The sequence below is a fragment of the Drosophila mauritiana genome, chromosome 3L, assembly GCF_004382145.1.
Source record: "Drosophila mauritiana strain mau12 chromosome 3L, ASM438214v1, whole genome shotgun sequence".
NCBI classification, from domain to species: Eukaryota; Metazoa; Arthropoda; class Insecta; order Diptera; family Drosophilidae; genus Drosophila; species Drosophila mauritiana.
Window position 1 is genome coordinate 19,777,104 of NC_046669.1, and position 18,725 is coordinate 19,795,828.

General features: G+C 40.8%; 4 protein-coding genes across 6 annotated transcripts; 3 read left to right on the forward strand and 1 right to left on the reverse strand.

Moving 5' to 3' along the window:
- The first annotated feature begins 55 nt into the window (after positions 1 to 55).
- Positions 56 to 1,696, forward strand: LOC117140179 (serine protease inhibitor 77Ba-like). Its single transcript, XM_033302955.1, has 5 exons — positions 56 to 86; positions 144 to 504; positions 597 to 894; positions 962 to 1,315; positions 1,373 to 1,696. Exons 2-5 carry the CDS (start codon positions 176 to 178, stop codon positions 1,643 to 1,645), a joined length of 1,254 nt encoding a protein of 417 aa, XP_033158846.1. The 5' UTR covers positions 56 to 86; positions 144 to 175; the 3' UTR covers positions 1,646 to 1,696.
- A 6,901-nt stretch (positions 1,697 to 8,597) lies between these two features.
- On the forward strand, positions 8,598 to 10,358 carry LOC117140180 (serine protease inhibitor 77Ba-like). Its single transcript, XM_033302956.1, has 5 exons — positions 8,598 to 8,687; positions 8,745 to 9,099; positions 9,221 to 9,524; positions 9,594 to 9,947; positions 10,006 to 10,358. Exons 2-5 carry the CDS (start codon positions 8,777 to 8,779, stop codon positions 10,273 to 10,275), a joined length of 1,251 nt encoding a protein of 416 aa, XP_033158847.1. The 5' UTR covers positions 8,598 to 8,687; positions 8,745 to 8,776; the 3' UTR covers positions 10,276 to 10,358.
- A 730-nt stretch (positions 10,359 to 11,088) lies between these two features.
- On the reverse strand, positions 11,089 to 13,043 carry LOC117140178 (retinoblastoma-binding protein 5 homolog). Its single transcript, XM_033302953.1, has 7 exons — positions 12,972 to 13,043; positions 12,694 to 12,914; positions 12,433 to 12,639; positions 12,189 to 12,370; positions 12,016 to 12,135; positions 11,325 to 11,956; positions 11,089 to 11,255 (listed from the first exon to the last, which is right to left on the reverse strand). Exons 1-7 carry the CDS (start codon positions 12,988 to 12,990, stop codon positions 11,167 to 11,169), a joined length of 1,470 nt encoding a protein of 489 aa, XP_033158844.1. The 5' UTR covers positions 12,991 to 13,043; the 3' UTR covers positions 11,089 to 11,166.
- A 346-nt stretch (positions 13,044 to 13,389) lies between these two features.
- Positions 13,390 to 18,054, forward strand: LOC117139645 (eukaryotic peptide chain release factor subunit 1). Of its 3 annotated transcripts, none has more exons than XM_033302105.1 (8): positions 13,390 to 13,468; positions 14,019 to 14,283; positions 15,363 to 15,538; positions 15,605 to 16,074; positions 16,138 to 16,293; positions 16,368 to 16,565; positions 16,627 to 16,774; positions 17,854 to 18,054. In XM_033302105.1, the coding sequence occupies exons 2-8, from the start codon at positions 14,198 to 14,200 to the stop codon at positions 17,934 to 17,936; spliced, it is 1,317 nt and encodes a 438-aa protein (XP_033157996.1). In that variant the 5' UTR covers positions 13,390 to 13,468; positions 14,019 to 14,197; the 3' UTR covers positions 17,937 to 18,054. The 3 variants fall into 3 exon arrangements, with proteins under 3 accessions (XP_033157996.1, XP_033157998.1, XP_033157995.1); XM_033302107.1 differs by lacking the exon at positions 17,854 to 18,054 and adding an exon at positions 16,943 to 17,623 and having other exon boundaries at positions 13,426 to 13,504; XM_033302104.1 differs by having other exon boundaries at positions 13,428 to 13,504.
- The last annotated feature ends 671 nt before the right edge of the window (positions 18,055 to 18,725 follow it).

The following is an 18,725-nucleotide window of genomic DNA, read 5'->3' on the forward strand; positions in this document are numbered from 1 at the left end:
ACACAAATTAGGGAAAATAAATCATATAAATATAGTTTTTCGTAAATAAGAAACCAGTTTTGAGTAGCGTTCGGGTGCACAAAGAGGTAAGAAAAGCTAATGAGATTTTTTTCCTTGAGCTTAAATATTTCTTATTGGTCTAGCCCAGTCTAGCCAATTAAATTTGTTTGACAATATGAAGCTCGGATTTCTGGGGCTTTTTGGCATGGTGCTCAGTTTGCGGGCCTATCAATGTATAATTCGTGAACATAGGAAAAGTCCATTTCTAAGAACGATGGAAGGAAGAACGCAATTTGGCATCAAAATGCTGCAAATCGAATCCACGCATATAAAGCAGGAAAACTTTGCAATGACGCCATTTTCCACGTGGTCACTCATGCTCCTGTTTTTCGAGGCAGCGGATGTGGGAAAGTATGCCTACAACGAGCTGCGTGATGTCCTGGATCTCTCTTGGGAATATCCAAAACTGCGCATGTGGTACGAGGATGCCCGTGTTTATCATCAGTAAGTACCATATTACTCAGAAAGTACATCTATAAGAATATAGGACATGATATAGTTCACATATTTTCTATGGCGTTTTCTTTAAATTCTAGTTTCGATTCGGAAAACACAAAATTGTTTTCGCTGCGTTACGCTTACTACGACGATGATAAAGATATAACATTCGTGGAAGATTTCAATAGTACAGTTCTTGGTGGAGAAGGAAATGTGGTCCTTAAGGAGGGCCAGCCAAGGGCTGTAAAGTTCACCGAGGGGGCGAGTGAAATAATCAACGCCGACATCGCCAAAGCCTCTCATGGGAAAATCTTAGGTTCTTATAGCCGTAGTACGTTCAATAGAACAGACACGATTCTGGGGCTTACTGTTAGCTACTTTAAGGCCAAATGGAAGGTGAGATCCAGAGCAGGGTCCATCCTCGCTTGCAATGTATTTAATATATATGATATCTTGACTTCAGTATCCATTCGATAAGTCCCAGACGAAAGTGGAGCAGTTTTACGACTCCAGCGGCAAGCCGGCAGGTAAGGTGAATATGATGGTGCAAACGGGGAAGTTTGCCTACACCAGAAGTATAAGGCATCTGGATGCGGATTTCCTGATGCTACCTTTTGGGGAACATGAGCTAGTAATGATCGTCATACTGCCGAAGCCATCCCACAGCGTTAGCCAGGTGCTCAACCAATTCAAAAGCTACGGACTGGTGTCCATCTTTACCATGCTCGGGGCCTCCAAGAATGAAACTGATGTAGAAGTCAAGCTTCCCAAGTTCGATACGCTATCCGTACTTCCACTCGTGGGTCCATTAAATGAGGTACGTAGAAGTCTCTAATAAATGCCAAGCTCTCGTCATATTGAACACCTTTAAAAGGCTGGACTAACGGAGCTGAACTACGAGTTCGCAGATCTAGAGCGAATGGTGATTGCTGACGGTTTCAGAGGAACGTACCTCTCCCACTACGACCAATTTGCTCGGATCGTCGTAGATGAAGAGGGTTTGCCTGATGCTGTTCCGCAGAAATCTTCTGGAACAGATAACAAGTTCAAGTTCCATATGAACAGGCCGTTTGCATACTTTGTCTTAGAAAAAAATTACAAATTGCTCCTTCACTCCGGAGTCTTCCAGAAAGGTGAGGTCCAGTAATGAAGATAAGCAGAAAATATATTGCTTTTTTCTATGACAAATCACTTTAAACACTTTTATGTTGTTCGTATATAATATGCAAGTTCGAAATTCTAAGGCGGGTTAGCGATAAGAGCAAGCCTTAATTTACACCTGTTGTTTATCTTTGCTGGCCTTGCTAGAAATGATGGGATGCGTTTTCTGCAGCTCACCCTTGGTGCCACGCAGGATCTTCACCAGGTTTCCAATAGACTTTTCCCATATGTAAAGAGCATGCTGGCGAGCACTGCCAGCGCAAATATACTCCCCATCACCGGAGAAGCAGCACTTTTTCCAGGTGGTTCTGGACGGAATTGATATTGGAAGACACGTACGCAAGATTCGGAGAACTCAGCAAGGTGAGCTGTTGCTCGAAGTAGACGGAAAAGCCTCGGAAAGCGTGCCCAAGTATAGGAACACTATCCTGCCTACAGCTAAATCCAGAGGATGTCACGGGCCTTCGCAGGATGCGGGATGGGACGCAGAACATCTGCAGCAGCGAGGCGGACAGAAACCACCCGACGAGTAGCTGTGCGAGCCCGAACTACTGGATATAGTTGGAAAACTGTTCAAACGTATCTTGTATACCCGAATATAGGCAATCGCCGAGAGCATCAACGTCCTAGGAACTCAGCAATATGGCTTCCGGAAAGGAAATAGTACCCTGGACGCAATTTTTATATTATTCTTTTCAAATCATTTTCTTATGACAAATAAAAAGCCACAGTGCGTCTATTCTAATGACCAAGAAAAATTCGTATATATACTTTATATATATTTAGTAGCATACATATAATTAAATACTCGTAATACTCATATGTAAAAAAAATATAATTTTATTTTACTGAATGATTACAAATATGATTTTAGTTGAAGAACACCGACCGATTACAATTAGGTCTCAAACTGAACTCATCTGCTTATTCTGATTTGGTTGACGTTCAAGCCTCGGTATCGAGCTTTTCTAATATGGACTTTGGACTTAAGGGATATGATCAAGTGAAGAGAAAAAGCTTCTGACTTTAATTGTTTTATGCTTCTCTTGGATCAAGTGCACTTGCTCTTGGATACAAGGGCTTTGGCTTTATAATTTGACACTTTTGTTTTCGAGACTGCGAGTCCGAAGTTTGAACGTGGGGACGTGATGTTTAGTCTACTTGTGGGTGATTATTGGAGTTGGGATTTTTCCACTCAACCTTGGTTTTGAGGATCTTATGACCGTCCATTATGGTTTGGGGTTTTTTCCATTCAACCTTTGTTTTGAGGATCTTATGACAACTTGTTCTTATATGATATTTGTTGGGTACATAGGGGGTGTATTTGGGTGTACATACTGTATGTGTGGTGATGTGTAGGCATATGCTTAAGTCTTAGGGACTTATGGATATGTCACTATATGTATGTACCATAGTATAACACTTATATAACTTATATACTAGCAACAGCCATACACCAAATTATAGAATGCCTTAGGATATAAGTCATAAATTCAAGTACTCCATAAGAACCCCACTTTTGGTGACAATAACAGCTTGTCCTCATGTAAACATTAACATCCGCTGCCGAGTCCGTTATTCCCACCAAAGGGTCAAAACCGCTTACGCAGCTCTGATTCTCGGCTGATCAGTATCCAGGCGCGATCCACTCAAGAGGGCGCCCAATTCATATGAATTCAAAAGAGAGCCTATTTACGCTCAATATATAAAGAAGTAAATAAGTCGCAGCCAAGGGTTTGCTAGCGTATGCTTCGCAGCTTATTGTACAATTAGATTTCATTCTGTCGCTCTACGAATAAGACGTGAATTGTCTCCGCACTTGTAATTTTATTTGAATAAAGATTATATTTTTTTAAATAAAATTTAATAAATTTTATAAAATTTTTAATAAATTACCGTGGATTTGTTATTGGCGCAGTCGATGGTCCTAAATTTATAGTGATCAGCAAAAGTACCTTCGTGTGTGATTTAACTTCAACTTTGCGGCTAATCAGTGTTACAAGAAGTGACTAATCCGCTTTATAATTGAAATCGTTTAAACTTGGTAGCCCACCATAAAATAAAATAAAACCCCAGTGCAAATTGTGCGGTGCGAGTGAACCACAACAAAGAAAAACAACAATGGAACAACCACAACAACAACAGGTGCCACTACTCTCCGAGAATCATATGGACCAGGCTGTTGGTCAGATTCGACAGGTACCAACATTTACCGGCACGACACTAGAACTGAGCTCGTTCGTAAGAAGGATCGAGCTCATACTACAACTTTACCCAACAACTGACATCCGTCAGATACACGTTCTCTTCAGTGCGATTCAGATGCAAATCGGAGGTGACGCCCAACGAGTATCCCAGCGCAGTGCAGCTAACACATGGCCGGAATTGAAGGAAGCACTAATCGCGGAGTTCAAGACCCAAACACCTTTTGGAGAACTTTTAAGACGACTAAATAACACACAATTCAATGGATCAGTTCGTAAGTTCATAGAAGAACTTGAAGAAAAATGTCTTATAATAACAAATAAGCTGGCCTTAGAAAATAATGAACAAAATAATCATATTTATACACACGCAATGAACGATACAGTAAAATATGTAATTGTTAATAAACTCCCAGGCAGACTCTACATGCGATTAGCTAGATTTGACATAACAACAGTCAGTAAATTAAAGCAAATTGTCCAGCAAGAGGGTTATTATGACAATCGCCGATCGCCCAAAATCCCAAAACACTAAAAAAATATCCTAAATAAAAAACAGCACTGTCCAAACTACAACAAGGCTTCAAATAATCATAATAGAAATCAATACTATAACCAAGTATCAACTGGCCAAAATAAAAATCAATATAACAACAACAAAATTAATAGCCACAACCAATCTTTCGAACTCCTATTTCAAGAATTTAAACAAAAACTCGACCAAGCACAGGCACAAAATCCTCCAAACTAATCCAGTCTGAAAGATTTCATCTACATGCCTCGGACGAAGAAGATGACACAATTCCTTCACAAGTTTGGTTTTAAACAATATACAGATCCGATGTTTCATAGATCAACATCATAATTTTGATGTTCTCCAGTCTCCAGTTTTGAATTATACAGTTAAAACTACTAGTTTACAAGTTCACACCATTAACGGTGCAATAATTTTACAAAAAAATTATTAAGAAATTTTCAAACCCAGTTAGCTTTGCCCCACTAAACAAGTTTTTTATATTCATAATTTTTCAGAAAAATATGATATGATATTAGGTACAGATTTCCTACAAGATGCCAAGGCCCAAATAAATTTTGGTGAATTTTGGCGGTTTCTACCCTAAATTTATTCCTAACTTTGCAAAAATTGCTAAACCCATAACACATAGAAATAGACAGTCCGAATAATTAAACAAAAGTTATGAAATCATAAAAATTAATGAACAGCATTACATATGCACAATTCAAAGCATTAGCATTTTCAAAGAAAAATTTTAATACCCTGATCATCAAAAATTAATTCAAAATATTATAAACGAATGTGAAGTATGTAACATTGCAAAAACAGTATATAGAAACACCAAATTAGCATAAAGTAGATAACATACTTATGTTAAATGAATCACGAAACGAATTCGAAATAGATACTAGATATAACCAAACAACCTTAGTAAAAACTAAGAAAAAAAACCCATTTAGGAAAACAGGAGAAATTACACAAATAGATGAAGAAAAGAACAGAGGATTAAAAATTACTCACTATAAATTGAAATATAGAAAGAAAAATACAATTAATTGAACTAAATATGATAATAATTCCAGCACAACCCCAAGCGATCAAGGCAATCCAACATAACCACACATTCTTGATGATCCTTTACTATTTGTTCCTATTTGAATTTTTTGAATATTCATTTGATTTTGATGAATTTTTAATTTTAATTTTTACATATTAAAAATTTTACATATTAAAACTATCACTTGGTTAAAAACAGATACAAATGAAATTCTTATACCATATTCCATTTCCCATATTCCAAAAGAATAATATTCATTTCAATAATAATGCCCAAAATAAATTTAGCATCTTCAAAAACTTTGATAATAAATAAATGGCATACATAATTAATTCAATACAGAACTTATAAGAAATTTAAAATCAGTTATGTCGAACCTAATATAATAATAACCTGGAACTTACCAATAAGCATACTCCACCAAAATTTCATAAATAGAGATATAATAATAGAGGGAGATAATATAATAAAAGCTTTTAATTGCTCCATACAAATTGATGACATCTTAATATCAAATATAATATTAGATTACACACAAACCGTTTATGTCAATAACAATATAACTAAATTGTCTCCGCTACCACACTTGTAATTTTATTTGAATAAAGATTATATTTTTTTCTTAATTAATTACCGTGAATTTGTTATTATATATATATAGATGTTATTCCTGGAGCTGTTGTTAAAGCAGGGCCACCTTTCAGCAATGTCTATTGGACAGAATCTTCCCAACAAGGTGGAAAAGCCAGAAACTAGTCCTGTTGCCGAAAGGCAAGGGACCAGCACATGATGCAAACAGCTGTAGTAGGCTGCTCCTTCTACCCTCTTCCTTTTTCTTAGTCATACATTCCTAGTCATACATACCTAATTATACATAGCCAATCTAGTCATAAGCCTATACATTCATACACCCATCCTTACTATATACATACATACAAATATTATCGAAAAATTTATCGACTGATCGACTCGCCACTCTGCAGAGAGCGCGGCAGTCAGTCGCTGTTGAACCAAGCTAGAGTACAGATCGAAATGAAAGAGACAATTGAAATAGTATTCGAATGTTAACTTCTGTAAACGGTGGCTAAACAGCTACCGCCCTCTTTGCATTCTGGATATAGTTGGAAAACTGTTCGAACGTATCCTGTTTACTCGTATAGGGGCAATCACCGAGAGCATCAACGGCCTAGGAAGTCAGTAATATGGCTTCCGGAAAGGATAGAGATCCTCTGGACGCTCTCTCGGCCGTGAGTAACATCGACAAGACCGCTCTTTCTGGTGATAGATGAATAGAAGGTAGGAAGGATAGTGACTCCTGACGTATGGAACGCCTTCAAAACCGCCAGATGGCCCGTAATCCTCGGAGCCATGAACTGTATGGTGATCCTGGAGTACCTGAGGATAGTCTTTGGCAGCTACTTTTGGGACCGTGTCCTTTGGTACGTTATGGAAGCTGGCCTAAAAAGATACTGAGTTTCGGCAGGTGCTCCCCAAGAATCGGACCAATCCTGTGGAACGTTACGTACAATGGGATCTTGGGCATCAACAGGCACTTGGGAGTAGAGCTGCACTGTTTTGCAGACGATGTGGCAATTATAGCAGTCGCCAAAACGATAACACTACGATTGGAGCTGCCGGGCTAGCAATTCCGGCTCACAAGACTGAGTCAGTCCTACTAAGCAGGAAAAAGGTCGAGAATATGCTATTCTCTGTCAATGGGACACCAAAGTACCCGTGTGTTCAAGAGCCACCCCAAAAGGGCAGCAGTCACAGCTTCTTCATTGGCTAGACTCATGTCCAACGTCGGTGGTCTAAGATATACGACCAGGAAACTGCTGGTGGCGGTTACGTTACGTTAAGACAAAAGGGTGAATTTTATTACGGATCTTTGCATAAATCAGGCGTAACAACGTCCTTAAGGGACTTCTGTACTACTGTGCCAACCCAAAAGATTCCTCTAGCGTCACGGCCAGGAACTAAAATCTGTCAGGACACGTCAAGTAAGCAGTACAATGGGGAAGTCTCACTGTACCGCCTTATTTTCGTCACATGTAAAAGTTGTTAACGTCTACTAATTAAAGAATATAAAAGATGTTAATCTACGCGACGATCTTGGTATTACCGATGACAAGCTTCCTACATCAGCGCCCTCTTGCGGCTTTGAAAATCATTGAAAATACGCGTAGTACAGCTGGAAAACTGCTGTAATCAACACGACAGGGCACTGTTAAATTAGCAGCTGCTAATTAGTTGAATGGTCTAAACAACTTCGGGCAAGTTTGGTGTTCCTTTGCCATGTCACTGCAGGGTGGTGCATATTGTGGATAAGGCCACTAATAAAATCCAAAAAAAAATCGTTCTCTTTCAGAAATATGGCCACATTTTACCGGCTTGTGGTCGCTACAGTGGGCGTGGCATACATACAAACATTACTGGAATACAATATAATATCTAATATAATAATATATATATATATATATATCGTTTTGACCGATTCCTTGGATTTTTTAACAAGACAATGCTTCTATTCAAAATTGTCGAGTAGCAAAGTAATTCATTTCGAGCTAAAACGTTAATATCATGACCTGGCCACCATATTCTCCAGATCGCAACGCTATTGAAAAAGTTAGGGGCTGGCTAATACGGAAGGTGTACGAAGTGCTTGGAGCGAGATTTCCTTGAGCTACATAGAATCCTTGTACCAGTCTATGAAGGACCGGATTTTTTAACTTTTACAAACAAAACTCATTGCTGAAAAATTTTTTTTCTATTTAAAAAAAAAAAAAGAAATAGTAATGCCGAATAATATTATAAGTTAAAATTCAAATAATTTTCTTATAACAACTAAAAAGGCAAAGTGCGTCCATTCTAATGACCAAGAAAAATTAGACCTGTATTGAGTAGTTCTAAAAAAATGTTTGAAAAACACAAGTTTGTTAAATATGTATAATCATTTGAATATTATATTTAAATATCATTAAATAAGACATGTTTTTGCATATCAACTTCTTTTCTATCGTCACTTTATAAATAAATATGAAGCAAAGTTGAACGTGTGTCTAACCTATTACCAACAATGTATATACTTTATTTTACATACTCTTGAAAAAATCGACGAGTAACTAAAATAAAAATAAAGACTACATGGCTTAGAATATTGAACTGCGCAAATTAAGGAAAATAAAACATATAAATACAGTTTTTCGTAAATAAGAAACCAGTTTTGAGTAGCGTTCGGGTGCACAAAGAGGTAAGAAAAGCTAATGAGATTTTTTTCCTTGAGCTTAAATATTTCTTATTGGTCTAGCCTAGTCTAGCCAAGTAAATCTGTTTGACAATATGAAGATCGGATTTCTGGGGCTTTTTGGCATGGTGCTCAGTTTGCGGGCCTATCAATGTGCAAATACTGCTGATACGAAGAGTCTATTACAAAACATGACGGACGCAAGGCTGCAGTTTGCCCTCAACCTGCTGCAAGTGGAATCCACGCATTTAAACCTGAAAAACTTTGCGATGTCGCCATTTTCCACGTGGTCACTCATGGTCATGCTCTACGAGGGAGCAGATGGGTCTACCTTGAAGCAGATTCGCGATGTCCTGGGGATTTATGTCGATTATCCAACACTGCGCAAGTGGTACGAGGCTGCCCGTGTTTATCACTAGTAAGTGCCATATTACTCAGAAAGTACATATATTAGAATATAGGACATATAATACTATATATGTAATATGTATAGGATATATAATTCACATATTTTATAAAGCTTTTTCCTTAAATTCTAGTTTGAATTCGGAAAACACAAAATTGTTTTCGCTGCGTTACGCTTACTACGACGATGTAGGAGATATAGAATTCGTGAAAGGGTACAACAGTGTAGTCCTAAGAGGAGTAGGAGAAGAGAATGTGGTTCTTCAAGAGGGTCGGCCAAGGGGTGTGGACTTCGACCAGGGGGCGAGTATAATAATCAACGACGATATCGACAAAGCCTCTCATGGGGAAATCTACAGTTCTTATAGCCGTCGTTCGTTCAATAATACAGTAACGATGCTGGGGATTACTGTTAGCTACTTTAAGGCCAAATGGAAGGTGAGATCCAGAGCCAGGTTCATCCTCGCTTGCATTGTATTTAATATATCTTATCTGATGTATCTCCAGTATCCATTCGATAAGTCCCAGACGAATGAGGAACAGTTTTCCGACTCCAGCGGCAAGCCGGCAGGTAAGGTGGATATGATGGTGCAAACGGGGAAGTTTGCCTACGCCGAAAATGTAAAGGGTCTGCAAGCGGATGTCCTGGAGCTACCTTTTGGGGAACATGACCTAGTAATGATCTTCATACTGCCGAAGCCATCCTACAGAGTTAGCCAGGTGCTCACCCAATTGAAGAACCTGGGATTGCAGCCGCTCCTTGAGAAGCTCGATGCCTCCAAAAATGAATCCGATGTAGAAGTCAAGCTTCCCAAGATCGATACGCGTTCCGTACTTTCACTGGAAGATTCCGTGACCGAGGTACGTAAAAAGTCTCTTAAAAATGCTAAGTTTGCGTCATATTAAACACCTTCAAAAGGCTGGACTTTCGGATTTGGGGGACATGCACGCAGATCTAGGTCGCATGCTGAAACCTACCGGGGACAGAGGTGTGTACCTCTCCTTCTACCACCAATTCGCCCGGATCGTCGTAGATGAAGAGGGTTTGCCTGATGCTGTTCCGCAGAAATCTTCTGGAACAAATAACATCAAGTTCCATATGACCAGGCCGTTTGCATACCTTGTCCTACAAAGAACACACAAATTGCTCATACACTCCGGAGTATTCCGGGAAGGTGAGGTAGAGTAATGAAGATAAACAGAAAATGCATTGCTTTTATGTTGTTCGTATATAATAGACAATAGTTAAAAAATATAACAACATAAATAAAGCTGAAAACTATTTAATAGAGTAGGCGTGTCAATTTTGTGTGATTTGTGGGCGTTATAGTGGGTGTGCAACGTACAACGATGTGCACAGTGAAATCTTAAGAAATAGTGGTACTTATCCACAATATTCGTTAGTACAAGTGTAAATTTACACGTTGTTAGATTCGTTGAAAAGTATGAAATGGGTAGAAGAAAGCGTTTTCGACCTGGAAAAGTGTTATATTCCTGATCAGGATCAAAAGCCGAGTCGATTTGGCCATGTCCGTCTGTCCGTCCGTATGAACATCGAGATCTCAGGAGAAGATGAACATTCCAGAGGCATAGACGCAGCGCAAGTTTTATTTCTACCGAAATTCCAAGAAATATTGAAATCTGTCACAGTCTAAGCTCTTGTTTAAATTTTTAAATATTTCTGAATAATATTCAACCGTGATCTCGTAGGATCGAACGCATGCACAGGAAGATAATACAATTCGAATAATATAGACAATAATGCAAACCACGAATTGAAATGTTAGTCATGGGCACGAAAAGCAGCTTCAAAATGTGGAGCTGAAAGTTGATCTTGCTGTTTGCAGTTCGGAGAGCATGGCTTGGAATATTGAGCAAAAAAGGGCAATCTGGACCGAATGGCACTCTGCAAACAAACTACCAAGTAATTGCCGATGAAGAGGAAACCACTGCCGCAGCTGTGACAATGGCTTTGATGAGCAGCAGAATGGCGAGTTTTCCCTTCCTGTACTGGATTGTGGAGATGGAAGCCTTTATTTACATACTACAAAGACAACGATTAGGCAATGTCAAATGATGTTTATTTCTTGGTACGTCCGGCGGCTTTTTTGCCACCCACGGGCTGTTGTTTATCTTTGCCGGCCTTGCTAGAAATGAGGGGATGTGTTTCTGAAATAAGCAGTTAAAGATAGTTAAATTGCCAGTTGAAACTTTTATGGAGGCAACTTTATACCATACCATCAGTGGGTGCATCAGGTAAGCTGACATCATAGAGCTGCATGCGTCGTCGCTTGGAAGCCATTATGTCGTCCTCATAGTCATGCGGTTCCATGTGGCTAAGCATAACTGCACTGGGCTCCAGTCCGTCCTGACCGGCCCAGCCATCCTCGGGATCCTCCACTTCTGGTGCCATGGGCAAAAACTGCAGCGCATTCTCGTCCTCGCCTTCTTCGTCGGAGGAGCAAAAGGCAGCCACCGGCTCCACTTTCTGCACGTCCACCTCAATTTCCTCGTCCTGTTGCGCGTCTGCGTTCAGATCCACAGACTTGTCTTCGTCCGCAATGTCGAACTCTGACTCCCGCTCCTCGTATTCTACGTTTTCATCTAATTCCTTGAAATCTGGTGCAAAGGCAGACCAGTTTTCCACTTGATTTTGAGCCCAAATGGATACCAGTCCAGAGCTGATGCTGGCAATGATAGGCCGCACTGGATGCCACACCACGTCCAAGAGCAGCTCACCCTTGGTGCCATGCAGGATCTTCACCAGGTTGCCAATAGACTTTTCCCATATGTAAAGAGCATGCTGGCGAGCACTGCCAGCGCAAATATACTCCCCATCACCAGAGAAGCAGCACTTTTTCCAGGTGGTTCTGGATGGAATTGATATTGGTCAATCAATTGGTTATAAAGGGTTCGTTTCACATCATACTTATTGACCAAGTCCTGTAGCTTTTGTATGGGTTCCGGTTCGCCGTCTTTGCCTAGAGTGATTATTTCTTTTGAGTCGTAAACACGAATAACTCGATCTGAGGTGTTGATAAGAAATGCGCTGAAAGATAAATTTGTTACGTTATGAAATCCCGATTACTTATGAGTACCCACTCTCCACGCCTCGCAAACTCGATGCTTTTTACAGCCGTTGCACTGGAGGTGCCTACAATAATGCGAAAACTGGCGACCACCTCAAAGGTTTCAACATCCAGTACGAGTATTTTTCCCTTGGCGTTGCCTGTGTAGATGTGTTTGCCTCTGCGATCGAAAGAAGCCACGATGTTCAAGTCGCCCTGGTGACGAACAAGGAGTTCAATGAAAAATCAAACTGCGAACAATCAATGTGCAAACTAACATCGGAATCCAAGGGCAGGCAGCGGTGAGTTCCGCCGACCTCTACAAGAACGGCGGCATATCGCATGGGGCACACCAAAAGTCGGTTGTCATTTCGCGGATCGAACTGTACTTTCAGCACAGGCGATGGAAACCTGTACTTGTGTTCCAGCTCGCCGGTTAGCACATCCCAAATGCACACATTGTTGTCCGTGGAAGCTGAAAGTAACTGGAGTGGATTGGAAAATGTAGATGCTGTGTAGAACGGCGAGCGAGGGCCTACCTTGTGACCATTCCTGGTCCAACTGAGACTGCAAACGGGATGCACATGGGCCGAAATAATCTTGGCAATGCCCCTCGTCAGAAAATCCCAGATTACAATGCGGCCATCATTGCATCCCACGGCCAAAAGGGTTCCGTATTTGTTAAAGGCACATGTCACGGCCAACGAAATGCAATCCAGCGAGCCGTCGAACTCCTCTGGGTAGTTCTGTCCGAATGATTCTTAATAAAGCGGGAGTTATTTACTACATAAGCATAGAAAATGAGCGGCAATCTCACCTAGTAGCTCCAAATTCATTTTTGTTTACTATCTTCTTCTTCTAAAATGGCAGCTGACATTCACACCGAACTACAATAACATTTTATGTTATAAATGATAAGCTTAACAGAAGACGAGTTTTTCGATAGTTGTGGTTATATTATGTACAACTATTGAACATCAATTATTATATTATAATTCGAATTTTAAAAGAAATTCTCATCTACATTGGCTTAAAAAAATATGGTTGTTTTAATAGAATAACTTTAGGCGATTTTAGAGGTGAAATTATATATTAAAATAGGTAAACATATAAAATGGCTCAATTTGGTGCAGAAAGTACATTTTGAACTGCATTAGATATATCTTAATTCAATTTCGCACTAATTTATGAGTGTTAGTTGCGATAGTCTTATCTCTGGAGAAAGCGATTGTCTCGACGTTTGTTCGATATTTTAAGATATCGATAATGTAATCGGAGTTTTACCACCCCTATTTTTTGAGCTCTGTGCACGTTGTATGAGAAAAATTTATGCAGATGTATTCGCCAATTGTAACCAAGTCCGGATTGTGAAATTGCACGCAGGCACCGAGCATCATAATAAGCGTTCTAATTGGAGAAGGCAGACGTTTCGAATTAAGCCATTTCGGAGACGTTTCGTCCGTGGCACGCGATTGTGTCAACGTCACCTTTGGAGCACTCGCCCTCTCTCGCTCGCTCCCCCTTTCATTGCCAATTTTTTGCTTGCCCTCTCTCGCTCACTCCCTTCGAAAGCTTAACGGTTAGAGTGAAATAATGAAATAACCCAGTTTCGAATTTCGTTCACAACAAAAGTGCGGGCCTTTAATGCCAAAACAACACTTGGTTTCGAATTGTTTTTCAAATTCGAATCGAGGTTTTCCAGCTTTCCAGTTTTACAGCGAGAGAGAGAGCGAGGGCGAATTACGGTGTTCGCGCTCTGCTTGTGCTTTCCACTCCACTCCCCTTCTTAACTTCCCCCCTCCCTCTCTATTTACTCTGTGTGCATGTGTAAATGAATACTTAAAAACGTTTTTAATCGTTGCAGTGTATTCATCGCCAGCCACGTTAAAAGGAAGAACGTGTATGTGAATACGACCTGCAGAGGATCTTAGCGAAGGATTCAGGAGCCCAAATTCTCAATCCCCATCCCACACACACACATATACTCGCACGTAGGCACGCTCTCTGTGAGAGGAAGGGTAAATAAAAGAAGCAACGAGCAAAATGTCTGGCGAGGAAACGTCTGCCGATCGCAATGTCGAGATCTGGAAAATCAAGAAGCTCATCAAGAGCCTGGAAATGGCCCGCGGGTGAGTCTTATCAATGATATACATGTCCTTTAACCCCCCCACTAATTTGTGTACGTGTGTGGGGTATACACAATACATGGCACGAAAACAACACGGGGGTGGATGTGGGCGTACTGGACGTGGGTGTGGGTGGGGGCTTGAGGGAGCGGCGAGTACAACCACCTTTCCTTGTTGTCGCCGTGTGAATCTCCTTTGCATTGTTTCCAATCTTGGCAAGATCCCCCAGCTCTCTCCATCTCTCTTTTTTGCATACGAGCAACACGTTTTTGTCGAGTTTTTATCAGTTTAAACTAGACTGATTGAGAGAGAGAGGGAGAGCCAGAGAGAGAGGAGTGACTGAGTGAGTAATCGCCTCGTGGCCGTTGTGCGTATGCGTGCATGTGTGTGTGTGTGTTTTTGCCTCAAAATGGGCCAAGCTTTGTGGACCCCCTCGCTCTCGCTCACTCCCTTGACCCGGTCCTTACCGCTTCACACTGCTTTAGAGTGGGTAACAAGGTCAGCAAATCGAGTGACCCCCACAGGAGCATATCTACTATGTATATACATATATATTTATATTGTTGTCAATATGCGCCACAATTGAAGCTAACATAACACCTCTTCCAATTGGAGTTGGCGACTGTTGCCAATTGGGATTCGCTTTGACAGATATCTTCCTATTGGTTTTCAGCCAACTGCGAAATATATACATACATATGTATGTATTTGTTTTTTTTTTTTTTAAGTTCTGTGCTATATTTTGTTGGATTTTGCATTCCAACATTTTGTACAAATTGCGATTGGCACACCTCTGTATTATATCTAACGGGAAAATGGTTTGCATCAGCGAAACAAAAGTTTGGAAGTTACAGAAAAGTATTTGTTTCCATACAATAATCAAAGTTAAAATTTATTCCAATAACCGAATGTTAAGTTTAAAAGACATATGCCACGAAATTTCACGGCCAATTAAATAACTTTAAGTAGGTTGCTATTATGTGCATCTGACGTACAAATATACGATTCAGTAGTACTGTTGCCCATTATGTATATCTGCCATTTCCGCGACTCATGTTCTCCCTTGTTTGGGTTTCTTGCAGCAATGGAACCAGCATGATTTCTTTGATTATTCCGCCAAAGGATCAAATCTCGCGCGTCAGCAAAATGTTGGCCGATGAGTTTGGAACGGCGTCGAACATCAAGTCGCGTGTAAATCGCCTGTCCGTCCTCGGTGCCATTACGTCGGTACAGCACAGACTCAAATTATACACCAAAGGTAAGCTGAGCTAAGAAATTGTACATAAACAATCCACACGAACTCTCACCAACCGCTTCAATTCAGTGCCTCCCAACGGTTTGGTCATCTACTGCGGCACAATAGTCACAGAGGAGGGCAAGGAGAAGAAGGTGAACATAGACTTTGAGCCATTCAAGCCCATAAACACGTCGCTCTACCTCTGCGACAACAAGTTCCACACGGAGGCCCTCACTGCCCTGCTCGCCGACGACAACAAATTTGGATTCATCGTGATGGACGGTAATGGAGCGCTGTTCGGTACCCTTCAGGGCAACACCCGCGAGGTGCTCCACAAGTTCACCGTCGATCTGCCGAAGAAGCACGGTCGTGGTGGTCAGTCCGCCCTTCGTTTCGCCCGTCTGCGTATGGAGAAGCGCCACAACTACGTGCGGAAGGTCGCCGAGGTAGCCACCCAGCTCTTCATCACGAACGACAAGCCCAACATTGCCGGACTCATCCTGGCTGGTAGTGCGGACTTCAAGACTGAGCTCAGTCAGTCTGATATGTTCGATCCTGTAAGTGGGAGTTAACCTATTTCCCTTGATGCCATTAAGCCTTACACTTGAATCTGTTTTCAGCGTTTGCAATCAAAAGTCATCAAGCTGGTGGATGTGTCGTATGGTGGGGAAAACGGTTTTAACCAGGCCATTGAACTGGCGGCCGAATCATTGCAGAACGTGAAATTCATACAGGAGAAGAAACTCATTGGTCGCTACTTTGATGAAATTTCTCAGGTGAGTTGCCGGAGACGAGTTCTGAGGCAATTTGAAAGTAAAAACCACATCCGCATGCTTTCCATATTTAACAGGATACTGGCAAATACTGTTTTGGAGTGGAGGACACTTTGCGGGCACTGGAACTTGGCTCTGTGGAGACCCTCATTTGTTGGGAGAACCTGGATATTCAACGTTATGTTCTCAAGAATCATGCCAACTCGACGTCAACGACAGTATTACATTTGACGCCCGAGCAGGAAAAGGACAAGTCGCACTTCACTGACAAGGAGGTGAGAGCTCAACTGAATAATGATCCTAATCCGCACGCTAACTCTGAATTCAATCGTATAGAGCGGGGTAGAAATGGAGCTGATTGAGTCTCAGCCGCTGCTGGAATGGCTGGCAAACAACTACAAAATGTTCGGCGCCACACTGGAGATTATCACGGATAAGTCCCAGGAAGGAAGTCAGTTCGTGCGAGGTTTCGGCGGAATCGGCGGTGAGTTTGAGCGGCCAAACAGCAAGGCTGGCTAGTTGTAGATTGGTATTGTACTAAACAAATGCTGCAACTATATCCATTCCTCTTCCCTCATGCTGCTTTCACACGGTCGTCAACGCTATAATGTAAATGTTAATTTGCGAACTGGTACCTCACTTCGATATGTAGGCATTTTGCGCTATAAAGTAGATTTCCAATCCCTACAGGCCGACGAGCCGCTGGAGGACGTCGATCTCGATGACTATTAAGCCTATTAAGGGTGGGCTGCGAACGGGTCTCGATTATGCGTTACATACATAATAAACCAGTACTTTTTGGGAAACCTCGTAAAGCAAAACGTTCAAATTGATTAGGAACCAATTTACTTGCCACATAGTTTTACCTATGTTCAGCGTAGCCGTTCAATATTTATCACCAATAGGGTCCCCCTCATCAGTCGGATGGTGCATTTCCTTGTCGATCAGATCAGCGTGCATCTAGATATGTACCTATACGTTTTACCAAATTTTTTAAATAGTCGTGCACCAGGCGAAAGCGCGTGCGAGGTTACTTTTAAGCAGCAAATTAAATTCGTATTTCGTACTCGTAATTCGTAATTTGTAATTCAATTGTCATGTAAAAGCGATGCGATAGATATTAGCGCATTCTCCGTTCATCCGGTTCGGTTTCGACTGCGGTTTTAGGAGCAAAAGATCTTCGGTGAACATGCCACATGCCACATGCCACTTTCGAACGTATCTGCATTTCCCCTATTCAAATTACAGCCGAGTGTTATAAGAAAGTATACAAATCTAATCCATAAAATTGTAATAAAAATTAAACCAGAATAAAAACACCACACATAATGAGGATGGGGATGTATCCGTTTATATTTAGTCGCGAAGTACACAAAACATTTTATTTAGTGTATGAAAAGTTAAATGTGGATACAAAGGAGGTGAGAATCTGATGTTCAGTCGAACTATCTGTGTTGATCCTTTGGTTTTTTCCTTTTCATTTATTTTTCAATCTGCTTCTGTTCCCCTGTGTATTTTTTGTTTCTTATTTTAATTTAATTCAATTGCTGTGTGCCTCTGCAGGTATCTTACGCTACAAGGTGGACTTCCAGAGTATGCAGCTCGATGAATTGGACAATGATGGCTTCGATCTAGATGATTACTAGGAAATGTATCTGTAGAAATGAATTTGCCACTACGGTCGACCGCAAACTGAACTGCAACTACAACTATATAAATCCAGGAAATCAAATAGAATATTTAAATAATATGAGAAAACACAAACCTTCTTCCATTTTTACGTTGTTGGCGAAAAAAGTAAAATTTTTAATAATGCATATAGATACAAACGATATAATGTTAAATCGAGGAAAACATATTAAAAAGCTACCGTTTTACGTGAACAAATTTGCGATTTGAATATATTTTCGAGCGACTATAAATCTAATGATACGCCACGTTTCCTATAGTTTTTGGCTATAAGCAGTATTGTATCTGTGAGTTTTAATCGTTCTATTATAGTTTGAGAACGAAATTTGTACCGAAAGCTGATAAAATTCCGACTCTGCTATCTGCTGGATAAGTAAAATGCTGGTAGCCACTTGGAGGTCTGCCAGTACAGCAATGAATGTAAAGTGAAATGGGCATTTCATTTTCTACTTTCTATTTGCAGGCACACTGGGAACAGTTTACTGCGAGATTCCCACTTCATTACTTTGCGATGCACGTGGACGACAACAACAAGCAATAGTAGTACTTGTCTTGATTTGCATCTAAGAATCGCTCAGATACATCTGGTGAGCTGAAACTTGTTTCTGAGCCGCAGTGCCGTGCAGGTATCCGTACTTGTTTGAATATTTGTAAGTAATCATTGCAGCGAGACCTCCAAAAAGTGAACTCAGCTAAGTTCTGCGGTGTTGGGCATCCAATTAGTTGACTTGACCAAGTTTTCTGGT

Excerpts from the sequence above, each read along its gene's own strand:
- LOC117140178 (XM_033302953.1), bottom strand. Across the intron at positions 12,640-12,693 it reads GGACCAGGAATGGTCACAAG|TTACTTTCAGCTTCCACGGA; the intron begins GTAGGCCCTCGC and ends AATCCACTCCAG. Across the intron at positions 11,256-11,324 it reads ACCTGATGCACCCACTGATG|AAACACATCCCCTCATTTCT; the intron begins GTATGGTATAAA and ends TGCTTATTTCAG.
- LOC117140179 (XM_033302955.1), top strand. The coding sequence starts at position 176 with ATGAAGCTCGGATTTCTGGGGCTTTTTGGCATGGTGCTCAGTTTGCGG. Across the intron at positions 895-961 it reads ACTTTAAGGCCAAATGGAAG|TATCCATTCGATAAGTCCCA; the intron begins GTGAGATCCAGA and ends TCTTGACTTCAG. Across the intron at positions 1,316-1,372 it reads TCGTGGGTCCATTAAATGAG|GCTGGACTAACGGAGCTGAA; the intron begins GTACGTAGAAGT and ends CACCTTTAAAAG.
- LOC117139645 (XM_033302105.1), top strand. The coding sequence starts at position 14,198 with ATGTCTGGCGAGGAAACGTCTGCCGATCGCAATGTCGAGATCTGGAAA. Across the intron at positions 16,075-16,137 it reads AGTCTGATATGTTCGATCCT|CGTTTGCAATCAAAAGTCAT; the intron begins GTAAGTGGGAGT and ends ATCTGTTTTCAG. Across the intron at positions 16,294-16,367 it reads ACTTTGATGAAATTTCTCAG|GATACTGGCAAATACTGTTT; the intron begins GTGAGTTGCCGG and ends CATATTTAACAG.
- LOC117140180 (XM_033302956.1), top strand. The coding sequence starts at position 8,777 with ATGAAGATCGGATTTCTGGGGCTTTTTGGCATGGTGCTCAGTTTGCGG. Across the intron at positions 9,100-9,220 it reads GCTGCCCGTGTTTATCACTA|TTTGAATTCGGAAAACACAA; the intron begins GTAAGTGCCATA and ends CTTAAATTCTAG. Across the intron at positions 9,948-10,005 it reads TGGAAGATTCCGTGACCGAG|GCTGGACTTTCGGATTTGGG; the intron begins GTACGTAAAAAG and ends CACCTTCAAAAG.